This window comes from Bubalus bubalis, chromosome 3 (genome assembly GCF_019923935.1).
Source record: "Bubalus bubalis isolate 160015118507 breed Murrah chromosome 3, NDDB_SH_1, whole genome shotgun sequence".
Taxonomy (NCBI): domain Eukaryota; kingdom Metazoa; phylum Chordata; class Mammalia; order Artiodactyla; family Bovidae; genus Bubalus; species Bubalus bubalis.
In genome coordinates, this window is record NC_059159.1 from 89732579 (window position 1) to 89753573 (window position 20995).

Genomic DNA, 20995 nt, shown 5'->3' on the forward strand with positions numbered 1-20995 from the left:
CCTAAAAACTAAGCATGTAGAAATTAAAATCTTACATCATGATTTCCTAAAAAGCTAAACTGCTACTATGGAAAGTAAACTTTTAAGTGGACACATGATATTCTCTGGTCTTATTTCTCTCATTCATTCTACTAGTAATAAAATATACATTGCAAAAATGTCAGTTTCTAAAAAAGGACTATAAGCAATCAACACATCTAGAACTTGCTGCCAACCAGTCTGACTGTGGTTTATGTGTTTTGTCTTAAAACAAGCAGTTATCAGTAAACATCAGATAGTTAGCAAGTAGTCTTCAGCCTTCTGGTGACTACTAAAAAGTTAAGTGCCTGCTAAGTCGCAGAGGCTAAACCCAGGACAGACAGATTTAACATTGGTTTACTGAGAAGTGATATGAAACACTTTCTGTTCTTCAAAGAAAAAATTAGATGTGACAATTATCTACAAAACATGCCAAATGCCCTTTATGTTCTCATTTTCTGTACATAAAACAAACTCTTCATTTTTATTTTGTAAAAGTGCTGTACTGGCCAATTTAGAAACAGTATTTCTCTATAGAACAGACCAATGTGTATCATCAACATTGCCCTAAAGGATCCATCTCAGAAGATGAGAGGGTAGTAGATTTTTCTGTACTCATTCAGTCCTTTGCCCTCTGTTGATACTGTTAACAGGGGAGCCACTTACAACTAACCAAGATCTGAACACCTGTTCAGAGCAATTGAACTGAGACCGCCCATTCATTCAGATAAGCTGCAGAACTAACTGATGGATAGTAAAGATTTTCAAACTGCATACTAGGTTGAAATAGTTTTAAGACAGTTAACTATAATGTTAATTTCATATTTCCCATATATTTCAAATAAAAAGTAAACTGAGTTATATACATTGTAACATCAGCATTTTATTTATTTAAAGTAGTTTTTCAAGCACATGGATATGAACTATTTTTGCTTTAAGTTATACTTTTATTAAGTTATTCTATAGATATTAAAAGTATATACAATAATTCATCATCTATGCTCATGATTTCTGCAAATTATAGGAAAATGCATAGTTATTATAAACATATTTCTATTTTCATTTATTATATTCTCTATGTAAAAATTCTCACTAGAGATCTGACTATGAAATGATTTCTTTAAAATCAAACAAAAGCTATTAAAGCACCTATATGATGCTACTCCGTTCCATTTAATATTTAGGGAAATGCCTTTATGAGCTATGTAACTCACATGCCACTGCCTTCTTCCCACTGTTTTAATTGCTCTTTTACTGCTCTGTAGTTGGTCTGTAACATCTGTAGCCTTTCTTTGCGTTTTTCATGGGCATCTCTTAGCTCATCATTTTCTTGGTTCTGTAGAACACAAAAAAGCAAGTATACAAGTTTGAAGAATATATAAGCATAATGTTACAGATAAAAGGCTACCAATCTAAGTATAAAATTCAAAAGAAAATAGCATGTAAATATATATTAATTTGTAATAATCATTTAAGCAGAAATAAATTTGTGATTTATTTATAATTTATTACAAATAAATTAATGTAATGATCATTTAATCCTAAAGTCACAGAACAGGTTTACTTGATAAATTTGAGATACTCACTGCATTTTGAAAAATCATTTAAGTAATCTTAAAATTCTGGCATCAAATTAATTTCATTCCTTTCCTTTTTGTTAATTAGTATATATACACATATTTCTGTATAAATCTTACATATTAAATTTTTTTTTCTTTTCCAAGATTTGTCCATACATAAAGCGTGACTAGTTTGTTAGTTGTAAGTGCACATATAATTAGTACAAGGACACTAATCATAGTAAGACCAGTTCTCTAACCCATGGATTCATAATTAGTTAAAATGCACAAAGATTACACAGAAGGAAGAAAATCAGTTTGGACCTATGTTAGAAGTGACCCAGTTTAACATTTTGGGTTGAAACAAAAAGAACTGAAATGGGAAAGGTGGACTTTAGCACTCTTGAAGAACTCAGAATAGACAGTTCAAATATTACTAGGGTAGAGAGTTATAGTCAATGACTTCTAAATGTTTTAAATAAAACGCATGCATAAATCTTTACTTTTCAACATGACCACAAAATGAACATATATATAGGCTAAATTGTCAGTCCTCAGGGGATGTATTTATGTTACTCATGAACTGTGTTCCTCAAAGTAAGTAATGTGATGAGTCTTTTATTTTACCCTTGGTCATTTCAAATCTGTTTTTTAAACTCTTCATTTTCTGTATGAAAGAACTTGCATATTTATTCAGTGCAGGTAACTGGTACTCTCTAATATTATAGTAAGCTGAGAGGAGTGGGAACATGGCAGCCAGAAAGATCTGAATTCCATTCTTGAAGTTTTCTCCTGGTAGCTGCATAATCTTAAGAACACTATTTAAATTAATTCAATTTCTTTTACAATAGAATGTGGAAAAGAACACAGAAATTTATACCATGGTAACAAAATTAAATGAAGTAACATACAGGTAAAGCTCCCAGGTTTGTTCTTGCTCAAGAGAGGCACAAAGTAAGTGAGCTTTTTACTCTGTCCTCTTCCCAAGAACTAACTCTGATGCCCTTATCATTTATAAGCCAAATTTATGGTTCCACTGACTTATCGGTCTCTCCTTCCAACAATGAGATAATATCTTACAGAGTCTGCATTATCTTACTGCAATTCTACCTGTCTCAACAGTATAGATATGTTGCCATTATACTCTGAATATATATCTAGTAGGATAACTTCAATAATTCTCTTAAGTAGTTACTAGGAAGTATTTCAGCCATGTGTGCACCAAGTGGCATGTACATCATATGGGAATGCAAGTGCTCGACAAAAATGCTATCTCTTAACAGGGGAAATTAGAATAAATGCTATCCGAAAGACTTTTTGGAGATATGAATCATAGCCACTGCAGAGTTATTTGCTAAAAAGTAATATGGTGTAATACCATGATTAAAAATTCAAGATACTGAATTCAATTTTGTTTTAACTGAAGAACCATATATTAAGAACCTATTATATGCAGGGTGGTAAGTGCTGCTAAGAGTTCAACACCTGCTGCTCAAATTTACTAAATTTTACCTTGACAATCTACTTAAATCCAGTGTTTCAATTTCTCCATCTTCAAAATAGAAGCTACTGATATCTCTTCTTCTAAGACACAAAGAATGATATAACTTTGATCTTGAGTTTCCCATACTGTTGGTAAACAATCTGACCTCTTTGACCAATAAACTTCCCATTTTTACAGATGTGAAATAATTTAAGTTAGCCAAATATAAGAATGATAATCAATAATCTTTTCTTATAAATGAACAAAAGTTAAATATTCTTATTAGGATTCTTTTTAAGAATGAATAAAATTTATGAGGAATTTAAATAAGATACATTATAATATAAATAAAGTAATTTAATTATAAGAAATTTACATACATTAGATTCATGTCAAAACAATTTTGAAATAAGTATATAAACTGAATACTTTGTTAGACAATTCTAAAAATAGCTTTGTATGATTCTTCTTCATTGACGTAAAGTCCCTCCCTGTAAACTCTTATTTTACAGTAAATTTCTTAAAAGTTATTACAAACAAATGCACTGTTGTGGAATTGTTAAGTCTGTGCTAGAATCCCTAGAAATTCTGAGTAAACAGAACCTAAAAGATTGACCAAGAATTAAATACTAATAGAACGGGATATCCAAATTTTATATTACCTTTCACAATAATTTTCTGTTGAATTACTGGAACAAGTTGAATTTCTTATTCAGAGTACTGTCATTATTTTAGCATTTTTAAGTACTGCCTCAGCTACCATTAATCACTGAAATTATATCCAATATTTTCCCTAATTCTTTTAAGTAGAAATCAACTATATTATGACTCAAAAAAGAAGGCTGAACCCTGAAGAACTGATGCTTTCGAATTGTTGTGCTACAGAAGACTCTTGAGAGTCCCTTGGATAGCAAGGAGATCAAACCAGTCAATCCTAAAGGAAATTAACCCTGAATATTCATTGGAAAGACTGATGCTGAAGCTGAAGCTCCAATACTTTGGCCACCTGGTGTGAAGAGCCGACTCACTGGAAAAGACCTTGATGCTGGGAAAGATTGAAGGCAGGAGGAGAAGGGGGTGACAGAAGATGAGATGGTTGGATGGCATCACTGACTCAATGGACATGAGTTTGAGCAAACTCCAGGAGATAGTGAGGATAGGGAAGCCTGGGGAGCTACAGTTCATGGGGACACAACTTAGTGACTAAACAACAACTCAATAAAAACTTCCTGAGTTCTACATATCAATCACCATGTACCAGGCTCTGTACTAAGCATAGCAATTAATCAAAGAACCTTATGTGGCCACTTCTGATTCCTAAAACTTTACCATAATATACCCTCTATCAGTAAATAGTTTAGGTTTTCTTACAGTAACTGAAATAAGTGATTCCTTCAATTAAGCAGTAATTATGGAAAACAGTTTTATTGATAAGCTTTCTCCTTTAATTTTACATGAGTCATAATTATACCTACCACTAGAATGTTTATATTTCTTATAATTCTTAAAAATTTATATAATTCTTTTATTCTTATAAAATTTTAAAAAACATAATTCTTATAAAATTCTTAAAATCCAAACTATTAAAACAAAATCAAACTAAATATTATTTGGTAAATTGATTTGATAGACAATTTAAAATAATAATTATATTAGATTTTTCTGCTTTGAGAAAACTGTTATCAAATTATAATACATGGGTTAAATTGGTCCTAGAGACTATCATTCCTTTAGCCTACTTCAGAAACAGACAGTAAAATTTTATAAAAATGTAAATATAAGATAGAGTATATATATATAGCTCAAAGAAAAATGACTTTACCAATTTAACTGCAAGAGCAGATGCTGGCTGAAATTATCAGTCAAAAGTTGGATATCTCAAAAGAAATATTTAAAAAGAATAATCAAATTAATATTTTTCTTATTCTAACAAATTCAAGTTTACTGTAGCTTGAAATATGATTCTTTAAGTTCCATCAGCCTTATGATAGCCTAACTCTAAACAAAAGTACATCATTTGGGAAATATCCTCAAAGATCTTAGAATAAAAGCAACTGTAAAAACTGAAAAATACATTTAATATCACTAATTACTACATTTTCCTTTGAGGACACATCCCAAAGTTCCCCATGGACTGTCGCTGAATTAGGTCCACTTATTAGGTCATTCAATAAAATATTTACAGAATACCTTCTTACATATTTAGCAATTAAACTAGCTAAACTAGAGGCTCTAACTTCTGTGTACAAACAAGTCGTAATGGCTAAAACACTAGAAAATAGCAAAGATGTATTAATTTACTTTCCTTAATGATGTTTATAATTCTACTTTTGAGTTGGTAAGAACAGAAATGATTCTTGATCGAATCATCTAGTTTGCTCAAAGGCTTCTTGACAGTATACGGCAATAAGAGCATGAACACTATTAATAAAACAGTGGCTCAATCTTGGGAGTATGATAGCAAGGTTTTTTAAGTTAAAAAAAAAACTTTTATAAAATACCAAGGAAACCATGATGTATAATTTCAGTAGAATGTATAAACTTCATGAATATCAGAGCATTGAAAAATAAAAGATATAAACTGTACTCAAAGGACATACTGATGTTATTAAATGGCATAGAAAAGTCCTAAAAGAATAAAACTGCCAAATGTATGAAAGTCAGTAAAGCACAGATTCATGGTAATTTAAGGACAGTAAGAATTTCGAAAAAGCAAGAGAGTTCCAGAAAAACATTTATTTCTGCTTTATTGACTATGCTAAAGCCTTTGACTGTGTGGATCACAATAAACTGTGGGAAATTCTTCAAGAGATGGGAATACCTGACCTGCCTCTTGAGAAACCTATATGCAGGTCAGGAAGTAACAGTTAGAACTGGACATGGAACAACAGGCTGGTTCCAAATAGGAAAAGGAATATGTCAAGGCTGTATATTGTCACCCTGCTTATTTAACTTGTATGCAGAGTACATCATGAGAAACGCTGGGCTCGATGAAGCACAAGCTGGAATCAGGATTGCCAGGAGAAATATCAGTAACCTCAGATATGCAGATGACACCATCCTTATGGCAGAAAGTGAAGAGGAACTAAAAAGCCTCTTGATGAAAGTGAAAGAGGAGAGTGAAAAAGTTGGCTTAAAGCTCAACATTCAGAAAACGAAGATCACGGCATCTGGTCCCATCACTTCATGGGAAATAGACGGGAAAACAGTGGAAACAGTGTTAGACTTTATTTTGGGGGGCTCCAAAATCACTGCAGATGGTGACTGCAGCCATGAAATTAAAAGATGCTTACTCCTTGGAAGGAAAGTTATGACCAACCTAGATAGCATATTGAAAAGCAGAGACATTACTTTGCCAACAAAGGTCCGTCTAGTCAAGGCTATGGTTTTTCCAGTGGTCATGTATGGATGTGAGAGTTGGACTGGGAAGAAAGCTGAGCGCAGAAGAATTGATGCTTTTGAACTGTGGTGTTGGAGAAGACTCTTGAGAGTCCCTTGGACTGCAAGGAGATCCAACCAGTCCATTTAAAGGAGATCAACCCTGGGTGTTCCTTGGAAGGAATGATGCTAAAGCTGAAACTCCAGTACTTCGGCCACCTCATGCGAAGAGTTGACTCATTGGAAAAGACTCTGATGCTGGGAGGGATTGGGGGCAGGAGGAGAAGGGGACAACAGAGGATGATGGCTGGATGGCATCACCAACTCGATGGACGTGAGTCTGAGTGAACTCTGGGAGATGGTGATGGACAGGGAGGCCTGGCGTGCTGTGATTTATGGGGTCGCAAAGAGTCGGACACGACTGAGCGACTGAACTAACTAACTAAGAATTTCATAAAGCTCTGATGCTTTGTTTTCCAAATTATATTTTATAATTCACTATACCCACGAAGTCAGGATTTGAAAATGGATAGTATTTTTATAATAATGGCTTATATCTCTATTACTATTGTCTCTACAATTACAACATTGGTTGCCCCTCTTGAAAACAGTTACAACTAGCCACATAAGACAGCTTAGTAAGACCGTGTGTTAATAGTTATATAATATTCAGTATTAAAATAATATGCACAAATAGCATATCAATGTATCAGAGTTTATATACATATGTAACACAGGCTCGTGAAACTTCTTTGACCTTCCCTTCCTCCCTTCAATCCACCATGGTGATCAACTTGGGACCCTAAAGCTACCTACCATGCCATGGAGCATGTCTTTTCTCTTTAGTGTTTCCAAGAGTAACTTCCATGGAACAACAGTCCTTGAGGAAATATTAATTGGTATAAAGTAAATCTGGGAAACAATATATCTCTACCTTCCTATAGATTCACAATGCACATTGTTATGTTAAAGGATCACAAAAACAGATATTAATCCACTGCTTATATAATTAAGCAAAGAACATTTTGTCTGTCATGTTTCCATTAGCTTCTTGCAGAACAGGATTCAAAAGAATACCAGCATGGAAAGCGTATTTAAATATTCAATGTGTATTAGCGGGGAACGTTCTTCACAAGGAGCTCCATGATCCCAAAGTATTTTAAAAACCGCAAGACACTGTTATGGGTTGAAATAAATCTCTCCAAGAAGTTATGTTGGAGTGCTAACCCCTACTACCTCAAAAGGTGATTGTGATTTTGTGATTTTGTTTGGAGATAGAATCTTTATAGAGGTAAGCAAGTTAAAATGAGAAAGTGAAAGTGTTAGTTCCTCAGTCGTGTCTGACTCTTTGCGACTCCATGGACTGTAGCCTGCCCAGCTCCTATGAACATGGGATTTCCCAGGCAAGAATATTGGAGTGGGTTGCCATTTCCTTCTCCAGGGAATCTTCCTGCCTCAAGGATGGAATCCAGGTCTCCTGCATTGCAGAGGAACTCTTTACAGTCTGAACCACCAGGGAAGCTCCAAAATGAGATAGGGTGGGTCCTAATCCAATATGACTGGTCTTCTTCATAAAAAGGAGAAATTTAGACAGAGAGAGAGACATTAATAGAGGGAAGATGATGTGAAGACATAAGGAGAAGGCCATCTATCATGAAAAGGAATGGAATAGATTCTTCCCACACAGACTTCAGTAGGAACTAATAACCCTGTTGACAGCTTGATTTTGGACTTTTCTAGCATCCAGAACTTTGACACAATGCATTTCTGTTTTTTTAAGCTAGCCAGTTTATATTAATAGTAGTTTGTCACAGTAGCCCTAAGGAAACAAACACAAACACATCATCAATTCCTATCTTATACTCACATGTACATGAGTAATAAATATAGTATTAGTAATATTGCCTAATACTGGAGAAATAGAAACAGGTCTTCTGTCTTCACTAAATATGAGTTATACTCACTAAAGTCAGGTTGTAAATAAAAAAGTGCCCTGTTCCCAACTACTTGTCTTAGAGTTGCTTTACTATACATGTTTTATTTACCCAAGATCTTCCCTGGTGGCTCAGGTGGTAAAGAATCCGCCTGCAACGTGGGAGACCCAGGTTCGACTCCTCGGTTAGGAAGATCCCCTGGAGAAGGGAACGGCAACTCACTACAGTATTCTTGCCTGGAGAATTCCATGGACAGAGGAGCCTGGTGGACATTTTGCTAAATGCCCTTAGAGTGCCTTTTTCATTTAACTATTTTGTTCTATTAAAATGAGAAATCCTTTCCTCTAAATGACAAAATACAAAGAAACAAAATTTGTTCACATTTTTTTTTGCTTATTTTGCAAATTTGAGGAAGAAAACAAATACAAAGAAACAAAATTTGTTCACATTTTTTTGCTTATTTTGCAAATTTGAGGAAGAAAACAAATACAAAGAAACAAAATTTGTTCACATTTTTTTGCTTATTTTGCAAATTTGAGAAAGAAAACAAACATTAGAAATTCAAGATTATCAATTAACATGAAAGAAGATGCAGAAAATATAAATGAAAAAGAAATTATATGAAAAATAATTTTACTCTAAAAATAAACTTGAGGCCTCATCCCAAAGAGCTGTTGTTAGAAAAAGAGAACGAGGAGATAAATTAGTATGTTTCTGAGACTCTGTGAAACAAAAAATTCAAGAAGTGGAAGAAAATAGATCTAAAAATGTCTGAAACTGCTCTACTCATTCCTGGCAAAAACAAAAAGACTCCGACTTTTCGGGGCAAAGTGGAGGTCCTCTACTATTAAATGGGATATGTGATGGTTATATTTTTATGTTATCTTGATCGCCCAGGTATTTAGTTAATGACTATTTCTGGGTGTATCTGTGAGGGTGTGTTTGTATGAAATTAACTTTTGAATCAACAGACTAAATACAGCAGATTGCCCTCCCCAAACTGATGGGCTTCATCCAACCAACTGAAGGCTTGAACAGAATAAAAGAATGAGAAAGAAAGGATTTGTTCTTTTTGCTTGACTGTCTTTCACCTGGGATACTGGTCTGCTTTCAGACTCAGAATGGGACTGGAACTTACATCATCAGCTCTCCTGGTTCTCAGGCCTTTGGACTCAGACTGGAAGTATACTATTCTCTCTCCTGAATTTCCAGCTTAACATCTACAGATCTTGGATCTCTGACTCCATAATCAAGTGATCATATAAGCCAATTCTTGTTAGACTAAATCAGTCAATCCTTCTATCTATCTATCTATCTATATATATATATATACACACACACATACACACATATATGTATTTCAGAATAATGGTATCTCATTTAGGGAAGACTAAAGGATTATATATCATTGCTTCTATTTTTTTAGAGAATCAGATTAACAGACGATAGAAGAAGGTTTCATATGTGAATTTTAAGAATTATGCAAAAGAAGGATGATGGCATCTTAAACATGCCCATAATATCCTGTGAATACCTACACATTTAGACTAATACACTAGATTCTAACTACTCACTCAGCATCATTATTTTTCACTTGTTATAAAAGTGACTGCACAGTGCTTAGCTAACTGCATAAGCTAATACATTACAAATGAGTAAACGAATGAGCAAATAACTGCAGGGGTATAAATTTCAAGTAGGCTAAATGCTAGCAAGTTGATGTCATCTGATCACTTTTTTAGGGGAACCACAATGACTGAAACTGCCCACCCTCGAATCACAGTAACTATTTCCCTGAGTTATTTTATGACAGGAGGTCCTGGTGAGGAACGTGGAACTAACAAGCCACCACTAACCAGAGGAGTTCAGGAAAGGTCAAAAGAAAATAACACATGTCCAGCCACCTCCCAGAATCCTTCTTGCTGGTACCATCTTGACTGAGCAATGTGTACACCACCAGGAAGGACTCTGAGTCAGAATGATTGGCCAAAGATAACCAGGAAGCTAATCCCATCGCCATAAAACCAAAGACTTTGAGCCACTTGGCAGAACAGTTCTTCTGGGTTCCCTTACCCTACTGCTCTCCACCCAGGCACCTCTGCCCAGTAAAGTCTCTTTGTTAAGCTCATGTGACTCCTCAGACTATTCATTGCTCACTGTAAGACAAGAGCCCACTCTCAGGCCCTGGAAGGGGTCCCCTTCCTGCAACAATTTTATCTTGGAGAGTAACAATAGATGATAATTTTCCTTTGTTTTCAAACTAGTAGTTTAACTCCAAATAAATATAAAACAATTCTTTGGGAAAAGCAGAAAAAAACTGTTAGTTGTGGCTTATCATTAACTATTCCTCTAAATTATATTTTGCTGTATTGTACAAATAATGTTAAGTGAAAACATTTTCCTAGGAATCATTTATATGACAAAGAATCTAAGCTTTAAATACATGAATTCTCACCATGTATACATTGGCCTTTCCATAGAATATTATAAAACTATTTGAGATTCAGTTAAATGGCTAAATCTCAAACAGTGTTGGTTTTCCAGTAGTTGTGAATGAAGAATGACAACTTTAGCCATATTAAATTCACAGAAAAATTAAAGCCCTCAATATAGTCACATAGAAGCAGTTCCCTACACACAACCTCTTCTGAGAAAAATAATTCACAAATTATGAGTTGGAAAGTACAAACTCTTAAAGATAGAACAATAAAGATTTACGATTTTTAAAGACTGGTAGAACATGAGTTCGAACATCTTATATTTTCAGACAAATACAGTTGAAATGGAAAAAATAACATATTTATTTATCACTTTGACTATGTAATTTTTCTACAAAGGACAATTTTAAGTAGTCTGGGCTAGGTCACCATAGTTGCTAACTCACATTTCTTATAGGAAATTCTCTTTCCATTTGCTATAGTTCTTTTTTTTTTTTTTTTTTTTTTGTCTCTGAGAAACTATAAGAAACTTATTCCCTATATTGAGTCAAAATATCCCCTGTAATTTTAAAATAGTGAATATATATTTAGTTTTCAGCTAGTAAAATTGTTTTTATTACTTTATGATCCTCAGAAATACTAAGAGCTAGATGCACTGATGATACATTTTTATACATGTAATTAAATTCAGGAAAATTAAATGATAACCAGTCATTTGTGAAAAGAATGTTTACTTTGGGATATTCTTACCTATGCAAGGTTATTACTAAAGAAATCATTTAATGTTCACCTTTAGTTGTAGTGCCTTCTCTAAGTTTTCAATCCTTCTTTCAGCTTTCTTCAGCTTCTTAAGTTCCTCCGAGTCTGCGAAAGAGCTCTTTGGGGACAAAGACCTTGAACGTTTTACAGGTGGTTCCTCGAGAATAAAACAAGGACATGGTTGAGCTAGTTGGAACACTGGATTATGAAAGACATGCAAAATTAAAGAACAAGTAATTTTGAATACTAATAATGAATTATAAAAAAAAAAAAATCCTGCATGGAATACCAGAGAAATAACAAGCGGAATTACCACAGTGCTACCGCTAAAGGTTTCTCTGTGACTCGTTAATGAGAATATTCATTTACATTTACATTGTTTCTTTCAGAATAATGATGTCCCATTAGGGAAGACTAAAGGGTTATGGACTCAGAAATGCAAGAAGCCTCATTACAAAGGAGGGGATGGAGGCTGGTCTAATTGCTCTTCGAGGGTCCAAGGTTACACTTGATAGGACAACCTGAAACAAGAGGGAAAGGGTTTCTTTCCCTTTGAAATAGTTTAACACACTGTGAAGTCGAAGGAACAATATGCTTGAGGAATATAAATACAACAGACAGTAGATCTTACACCATAATGACCATATGGTCATTAACTATAATGTGGCTAACTAGAGACGAGAATGTGTGTTTATATTATGTACAGCTTCATATACCAATCTGGAGAAGGAATATGTGAAAGCAACTATTAAGCTGGGCAACATATTGCTCATACTTACTGCATGTCCTTATGAAAAAGAAAGAAAATTCTCTGTTCAAAATATCACTCTAATTTTCCTGATTTTTTTAAAACAATGAAACATCAAAGCAGTACATTTTTAAAGTTCAGCCATATAGCACAAAATCAAATTAGATTCTATAATGTATCTCAATTTTAGGACTTTTTTTTCATTTAAATTAAGCTCAATGCGTGAAACTATTCCAAAATTGCAAGAAACATATATGCAGTTATGTTTAAATATATCCATATATAGATAATATATATAATAAAGCTCATTCTTCTGAAAATTACTAATAATTTAGAGGTAGTAAATAAGAATGCCGCATAAACATGAGTCTCATTTTAAATACTTCTTTTACTAAGACAGTTTGTCTTACTCATAGGAAAATTCAAAAGAATGAGAAACAATTATCTTGAAAACATGATTTTCTACTTTAAAAAATATTTTCTACTGATGAAATAAAAGTGTGAGAAATACACCTCTTAAACTCCTTACTTTTAGGAAAAGCTTATTTCAATTCATATAGAAAGAATATATTTACAATCTGACATTCTTGACTTTTTATATTAGTCAATGTTCATAGAATCTTTTGCAGCATAACAAGAACATGCAATAAATACTATGAAAAGGAAAAGCTGAGACATTAATAAATAAAAATCATGGTACAAAAAATTTACTTATTCTCCACCGTTATACCTTTAACTCCGAAAATACGTAACTGCACGTATTAATATTACATTTCAATTTATAATTTATATTCCACATGGGTAGTATTTTAAATATCACATTCAAATGAAATAGAAACATTAAGATATATTTTTCTTCTGATGAAAATTAGAAAATTGAGTTAAGGGCTAATACCACATTAAAATTTCTACCTAGATTAATTTATCTATAGATTAGATAGATGAGGCATATTTAGCAAAACTTTTTAATGTAAGAATGTTAATTTACTGCCAAAGAGGCATATCACTACTAATAAATTTAGTTAATTAAATTAGGAAGATATTACTCAATCTTCAAAAAGGGAAAACTTGCCAGTCCCAATCATGATTTTATAAAACATCTGATACATGATATTTTTTAAAAGCTTTCAGAAATACAAACAGAGAAGTAAATGATGCTGTTCATTTTTTAACTTCATTTCTTGCCTTGCTAGCCTCATCCTGACAATTTCACAAAATGACGACTGTCCCTACCTTACGTTTCCCTTCAGTACTTGTCAAGATGCTCTTCTCTGAGGAACCCTTGTTGGTAGATCTGTTCTCTGACAGTTTTTCATTTGCTATTTTCAGTTTCTCCTGTAAATACTCAATTTCAGACTTCTGTGAGACCATTAAGGTTTCTAAGCTTGATAAAGATGGCTGTTGAGAAACCTGTTTTAAAAAATGTTTGTATCTTACATTATTTACACATGCATACAAATATTTATATGTTTTTATATTATATAAATTTAAATATTCCAAGAAAGAATATTTCATTTCAAAAATAAACTATAAACCTGCATTAGCTAAGCTTCTATCATCCTTATAGAATGCCATTTTTCAATAAAATAACCAAGAGTCTGTATACAAATTTTTTAAATATGTCTGTCATGCAGATTTTTAGAAGAAAAAATTTAAAGCATGGATGCATTATATATACAACTTATCTATAAAATTATTTCAAATTAATGATTATACATGTATTTCCTCAGTAAATACTCAATGCAATACCACTGAATATAAGCCTCAGAAAAGTGAACCAGCAGCACAATAGGCCTAACTAGCTTTTAATGCATTACAATTTATTAATAACAACTCAACTGAGACTTTTTAAAGTCAACAGAGTTTATATTATTCTCCTTTGAAACTCATTCCCATGTCAGATAAACTGTTAATGGTAAGTACCACATTTTAGCAACAGAAATCACAGGAAAATTAAGTTTGTAGGAAACCTGTTCATGAAAACTAACATTCCACAAAATTGTACCACCATCTTAACCAAAGATATTTGAGACCATTAAAATCCATGCACACACATTATTTCGAATTAACCATGCGCTCACACACACACACACACAAAACAACACTAGATCAGAGTGAAACAAAGTATTTGTTGGTTTCCAGGAAAGAAAAGTCAGTACTTATGATTTTAATATTATCATTAGAGATCCAATGGCCCTGAAAAAGGTTTCATTTAAAATATGGATAGCCCCATCCTTCCTAAATGATATTTCTAAGGATTATAAGAAAAATATGTATGCTTAACTTTTCTAAACTAACAATGAGAAATATTATATTTTTCTAAGTTTGATTACTTTTTTCTTTTTTTGGGGGGATAGGCATATTTTTCCTAATTCTAACCTATATTTTTTATAAAAAGAAGGATCATCTAGTATACTATTATAATCTATTATATATATAGTATAGATATATAAAGTATTGATATATATATAGTATACTAGATACAGTATGGGAGAAGGCAATGGCACCCCACTTCAGTACTCTTGCCTGGAAAATCCCATGGATGGAGGAGCCTGGTAGGCTGCAGTCCATGGGGTCGCACAGAGTCGGACACGACTGAGCAACTTCACTTTCACTTTTCACTTTCATGCATTGGAGAAGGAAATGGCAACCCACTCCAGTGTTCTTGCCTGGAGAATCCCAGGGACGGCGGGGCCTGGTGGCTTGCCGTCTATGGGGTCGCACAGAGTAGGACACGACTGAAGCGACTTAGCAGCAGCAGCAGCAGATATAGTACAGCATACTATATTATTATATTACACTATGCTATATTATAACATACTACTGTACTTTCCTCATACATAAGTGACATAAGTCACCTGATATGTTTCCCAATCTTTATTCTGTCACAACACTATATATTTTTCTCAGAATGTTGTTTATGTTTTATGTTTACCACACTTATAACATTAATTTATACTCTATTACCTTGCATTGAACATCAAATTAAAATAGCTTAAGCACCTTTTTCCCAAATTCTAAAAGACTTTTGACTTATTCTTTCTCTTCCTTTAAACCATTGTACATCTTTTATTTATTCTTTTCTTTTTTGTAAACAAATTTATGATGCTTATAAATATTTCCTTTGATTGTCCTGCCAATCTGAACAATTTACCAAGGTTACCTAAACCGCAGAACAGGAGTTCTGGCTTTATTAAATAAAATTATAAAGAATATATTAACATTCCATTATTTACCCAAAGACATTTAAAATAAATTTTTCAAAGTCAAACAAAAATTTAGAAAAAAACAAGAAAAACAGTACTTTAGTTATTGTTATATCCAATAAGCAATCCTGTGTTCTTTAACAAATGAGTTTTCTAAGTCATTAGTGGGTTATAATACAATAGATAAAAACATAAAACAACATGAATATTTGGTCTAGAAGCTGCAATCAGAAATAATTACAATATTTATCAAGATATTGGAAAAGTCCAACAGTGGACATTGCTGCTACTGCTAAGTCACTTCAGTCGTGTCCGACTCTGTGCGACCCCATAGACGGCAGCCCACCAGGCTCCCCCATCCCTGGGATTCTCCAGGCAAGAACACTGGAGTGGGTTGCCATTTCCTTCTCCAATGCATGAAAGTGAAAAGTGAAAGTGAAGTCACTCAGTCGTGTCTGACTCTTAGCGACCCCATGGACTGCAGCCTACTAGGCTCCTCCATCCATGGGATTTTCCAGGCAAGAGTACTGGAGTGGGGTGCCAGGGCCTTCTCCAGTGGACATCTACCATAATAATAAAAGATTTCTTATTTAGGCAGCATTCCTTTAAAATTCCTCAGAAAACAGTAACAGAACTTCAAAATTAAAAAATACTATTCAAGCAGTACTTAACTCAAGCTCACGTACGAGTCATAATGTAAATAAAAAAGTAAAATGAGTTTGATTTTAATTACAGCTTTAGAATTCCTTCAATGGGGACACTTTGTATTCATGTTGAACATACAGATATATACTTTACTTTGCATGTTCCCAGGTTTTCACAAGTGTAGTCTTTTCTCTCTCCCTTGTCCTTTATCCCTTTTGCTAGGGATACATGCACAAGCAGTATTTCAACTGGCTATCATAATATGACCACTTTTAAAATAATAAGTAAAATGAAATATCAAGTCACAGTCACTTTCATTTCTGAGGGAATAAGGAGGGTATTTGTGGTAGTATTATTTAGCAATAGCCAGTTGTTTTCATAGAGAAATGTGGTGCACTAATGCCAGATTTACTGATTTTTCAAAAGAATGGAAGAATTCAAATTTCTAAGAGAAATCTAATTTTAAAAGGTTGGCCAAACTCAGTTTGTGACTGTTGTAGCTTGAAAGCACGGTGGTGGGACTATAAACAGGTACACGTTTCCTGTGGAAATTTTGAACATGAATCAAAGAACACAAAATTGTACCAAGCTTTTAACTTTGTTCTAATCATGCTGAATGAAGGTTGATAAAGATACATGATAAATGCTGAGTGAGGAAAGTACATGTTATAGAGGAATACAGAATACTGTACAGAAATAGATTTCACCAAACCCTGAAATTTATAGCATTATTTCTGAATGAAGGTGAATTTTCATCATACATATATGAAATTCCTTCATTTTTAACATTGAACATGGAACGTTTCACTAAATAGTTTTAAAAATGTATTTTTTTCTGCAAATAAAAGGAAAAAAAAAATTCAGTGTAAAAATTTCAGTAAAGATAGGGGAAATATAAATGAAAGTCTCTCCATAACATGATCTCTCAGAATTCACTAATGATAAATTTGGAATACACTTCCCATACTTTAAAGAGAAAAGGACAACTGTTTTAATATATACTTTAAATTGCTTTTTTATTACTAATTTTTTAGAACAGCTTTATATTTACAGAAAAACTGAGCAGATAATAAAGAATATTCTGCTCCCACCCACCTAGTTTCTCCTATTATTAACAACTAAAATGAATATATTTATTAAAATTAATGAACCAATTTTCATATATTATTTTGACTGAAGTCATTAGTTTATTCAAATTTCCATACTTTACACCTAATGTCCTATTCTGTTCAAGGATACCACATACATTTCACCTGTCATGTCAGCAACTCTTGGCTGGGACAGATTCTCAGACTTTTATTTTTGCTGACACTCACAGTTTCACAGAGCACTATTCAAGTTTATCATAGGATGGCCCTATATTGGAGTTTGTCTATGTTTTTATCATGATTAGACTGGGGTTATGAATTTGGGGATAGAATATCACACAGGCATCATAACCTTATCAAGGGTACACACTTTCAACATGATTTGACTAATGACATAACCTGATTACACTACCAAATTAGTGTTTGTCAAGTTATTCCACTGTAAAGTTACTCTCTTGTCCTCCATACTATACTCATGTAACATGCTTTTTAAATTCAATAATTACATACAATTATTATAGGTATAATATATATGAGGATATGTAGATAGATAGATAGATAGATATACATAGATATTCTCATGTATCATTACTTATTCTTACCCTTTTTAAGTGCTGTTTTAGAGGTTTAGCAAGATCAAGACAATCAATCATCTGTCTGTGGAAGTTCATTGTATCTATTTCCCTTAATAGATAGAATCCTGAATCTTTGAAAATTTAACTTCTATTGCTAAGAATTATTAGTATTTTATACACTTTTTTCTCTAACATCAAAAATCCTTGTGCACCTTTTACAGTCTTGAAAGATAATGGTATGGTGCTAGACCATAGATAATCTGATAAGAGATGATCAGTGGAGTATGCATGCAAATGCCTCCAAATGGAACTAATCTCTTTAAATTAACCATTATTAATACATAACTTCTCTTTCACATTGATTCACAGAGGCAATTTTGATCAAAAACTCCTAGAAAAATTTTGAATAGGAGAGGGAGGTGAAGCCTTGTGCCAATTACTATTAAAATATTATATAAATTAAATACCTAGTCAAGATGCTTTAAATTCAAGCAACAATGTATGGCATTATTAAAGTGGAGGCTGAGTGAATACTGCCTAATAAATAGAAATTTTTTTTTTACATTTCACACAGATATGAAAAATTATAAGTTAATTTGTTTTGTCCTATTTTTATTTAATGTACTAATTTGCTTTACTACTTTATTAAAATAATAATAACTAGCATTTAATGAAAAGCACTGAGTGCCTAGCTTTAGGTAAGCATTTCCCAAACATTGTCTCACTTATTTACATAATTTATGAATTCCAAACCTGTCAACATATAGTATAGTCTATTGCAAAACAAAAATATTTGAAAAGGACATGATACTTCAACAAAAAGAAATAATAATAATTCACTGGAAATTAAGTATAAACACATGTGTGTAATATGTGTATATATAAAATATATAACCCCTATGAATATATATATATATGTATCAGAATATATATGTGTATCAGAGAAACTGACAACTTGAACGACAGTTCTCTGAAAGGCAATTCAAATTCTCTTGAAAAAAGTATTTTAAAACTGTGTGTATATAACTTTCTTCTCATGAAATCCTGAATCTGTACAAAAACTTGACATTTTGTTTAAAATTGACTTCAGAAATTCAGAAATATATCCATTGCCAATTTAAAAAACATCATTAGCTGAATCATCCATAACCTGAAAACAGATGGCTTCAATAATAATCATAAAGTTTAAAATAATAAAAAAAGAAAACTTTTAAATCAACATGATATCATAAATTAGTCTTTTCACAAAAGTTCACAAATGGAGTTAGGTGTACCTACTTAAACTTACATATCCCTTCTAGAAAGACTATGAAATGGAGTAATGAATGTCCAGTATCAACAGTCAGCTAGCACTCACCTTTAAAAAGTAGAAATAATTTCATTTCTTCCATCCACTCACTTTCAACCCAAATATACACAGATTACATTTAGAGAAATTAAAATTATTTACATTTAGGTAAACTTTAAAATTTCACCATTTCCTTTCAAAAGCACCAACCTAATAATAAAATACAGAAAAATTTTGTACTACAGAAGTCAAATTAAACTTTCCTTCAGTATCTAACACTTGTGTAGTATAGCCAATTAGGGAACAGCAAAATAAAAGGGAAAACTTTAATGTCCCAACTTTACTTCCCCACATCATGTAAAGCTGAATGGGTTATAAATGGATGGTTAACTGGCTTATAGTCTCATCCACTAGATATTATCTTTGTTATAAAATTGAGCAACCAAAAGCTAATTATTTCTTCTATAACATATAAATATCAGACTGCAGTGACAAAAACTAGTGATATTTACATGTCACAGAAGAGTGTGTAGGGTATTAACTGTGTGGTATACACACTGACTACAAATTCTAATAGCAACAGTAACCAATCCTGGACTTACTAAAAATTAGGATAAAAAGACTAAGTGATTTTTCTATAGATTTTTTTTTATCTTAAAAAGCAAAATTAAACACTATCAGGTTTTTCCAAAACATGTTATAAACCTCATAGTCTAACAGAATTCTGAATATTTAAAGTATATCTGTTAATGGTGTCCATTTAAAATGAATCTCTAGATTCAAGGAATCAAATGTGTAATTCATAGCCTATTATAATTCATACTCTACGTTTTCTAAACATTTAACACTTATGTCACCAGTAAAAAAAATCAAAATTTGTTCCCTAATGGTATAAGCAAGGGACTACGCTTGTTATGCATTATCATCTCTATACATTAAAACCTCAATCATACTCAAACAAATTCACTAAAGTGTGGTTTTCAATCTGCTAACTATGCATTCCATAATAGCCTGTAATTATTAAAAACTGACAAGAAAGCTACGCCACCTGTGTTTATGTGAAGCCAGGTAATGAAAAAAACAACAACGCTGTCATCACCTCTCAATTCCTGATTGCATTATCAAAACTGTAGCCGAGTTTGGCATCTGGGTGTGACCTTGTTAACTGCTAGGGTAATTAAATTTATTCTATTGGGAAAAAGGATGATAAATTATTAGCAAGAAGATTTTGTTCACATTTTATTAAATTGGCCTGTCAAAGGGTTGGCCAAATTATCAAGGGCCTCATTTATTGGAGGCCAGCCATATTGCCACATCTGTTACAATTATTTATAATTTCAGCAGTTGAAAACCAACTGAGTTAGGCATCCGCCATGTAAAGTAATTTACAAATTATCTGATGAGGGAGTGTTTTAGCTTCTCCCTCATTTCTAGCCAGCAGAAAGCCGCGCTGTAATTACAGAACACGATTAGGTTCTTTGGGGAACTTATCTTGCACTCATAGCCATAGTAAGATGCAGCAAGAACATATGGAGGAGCTTGTGCTTCTACTCCCTGAAGCTCGTGACCTGCCTGCCGCTGAGCCCTTGAGTTGAATTTGAATGAGAGTGCCATGGCTAATGTTCTACACATGCACCATTTATGCCACAAAACAAATCGGATCACTGTTAATTATGAAGCAGCTATAATCAGGCCTTCACATCTGTGTAATGTGAAGCGCAGTAGGCTGTATTCCAATAATGTACGACTACCTTTGGGTCGCAAATTGCGAGCCATATTGCCTCAGTAGTAGTTACTGAATTCAAAGTAACTCCTTTGATAAAAGCCCATCACATGGATATTTTTATCCAGCTTTATATATAAAAAAAGGAAAAGC

General features: G+C 32.9%; 1 protein-coding gene across 5 annotated transcripts in view; it reads right to left on the bottom strand.

Annotated features, from left to right (window-relative positions):
- CNTLN (centlein) overlaps nt 1-20995 on the bottom strand; it is a 341020-nt gene that overhangs the window by 141450 nt on the left and 178575 nt on the right. For all 5 annotated transcript variants that reach the window (XM_025281478.2, XM_025281479.2, XM_044939816.1 and 2 more), the window contains 3 exons: nt 13551-13727; nt 11601-11726; nt 1233-1354 (listed from right to left, as the gene is read on the bottom strand). In XM_025281478.2, coding sequence (XP_025137263.1) covers nt 1233-1354; nt 11601-11726; nt 13551-13727 — 425 coding nt within the window. The remainder of the gene's footprint in view (nt 1-1232; nt 1355-11600; nt 11727-13550; nt 13728-20995) is intronic.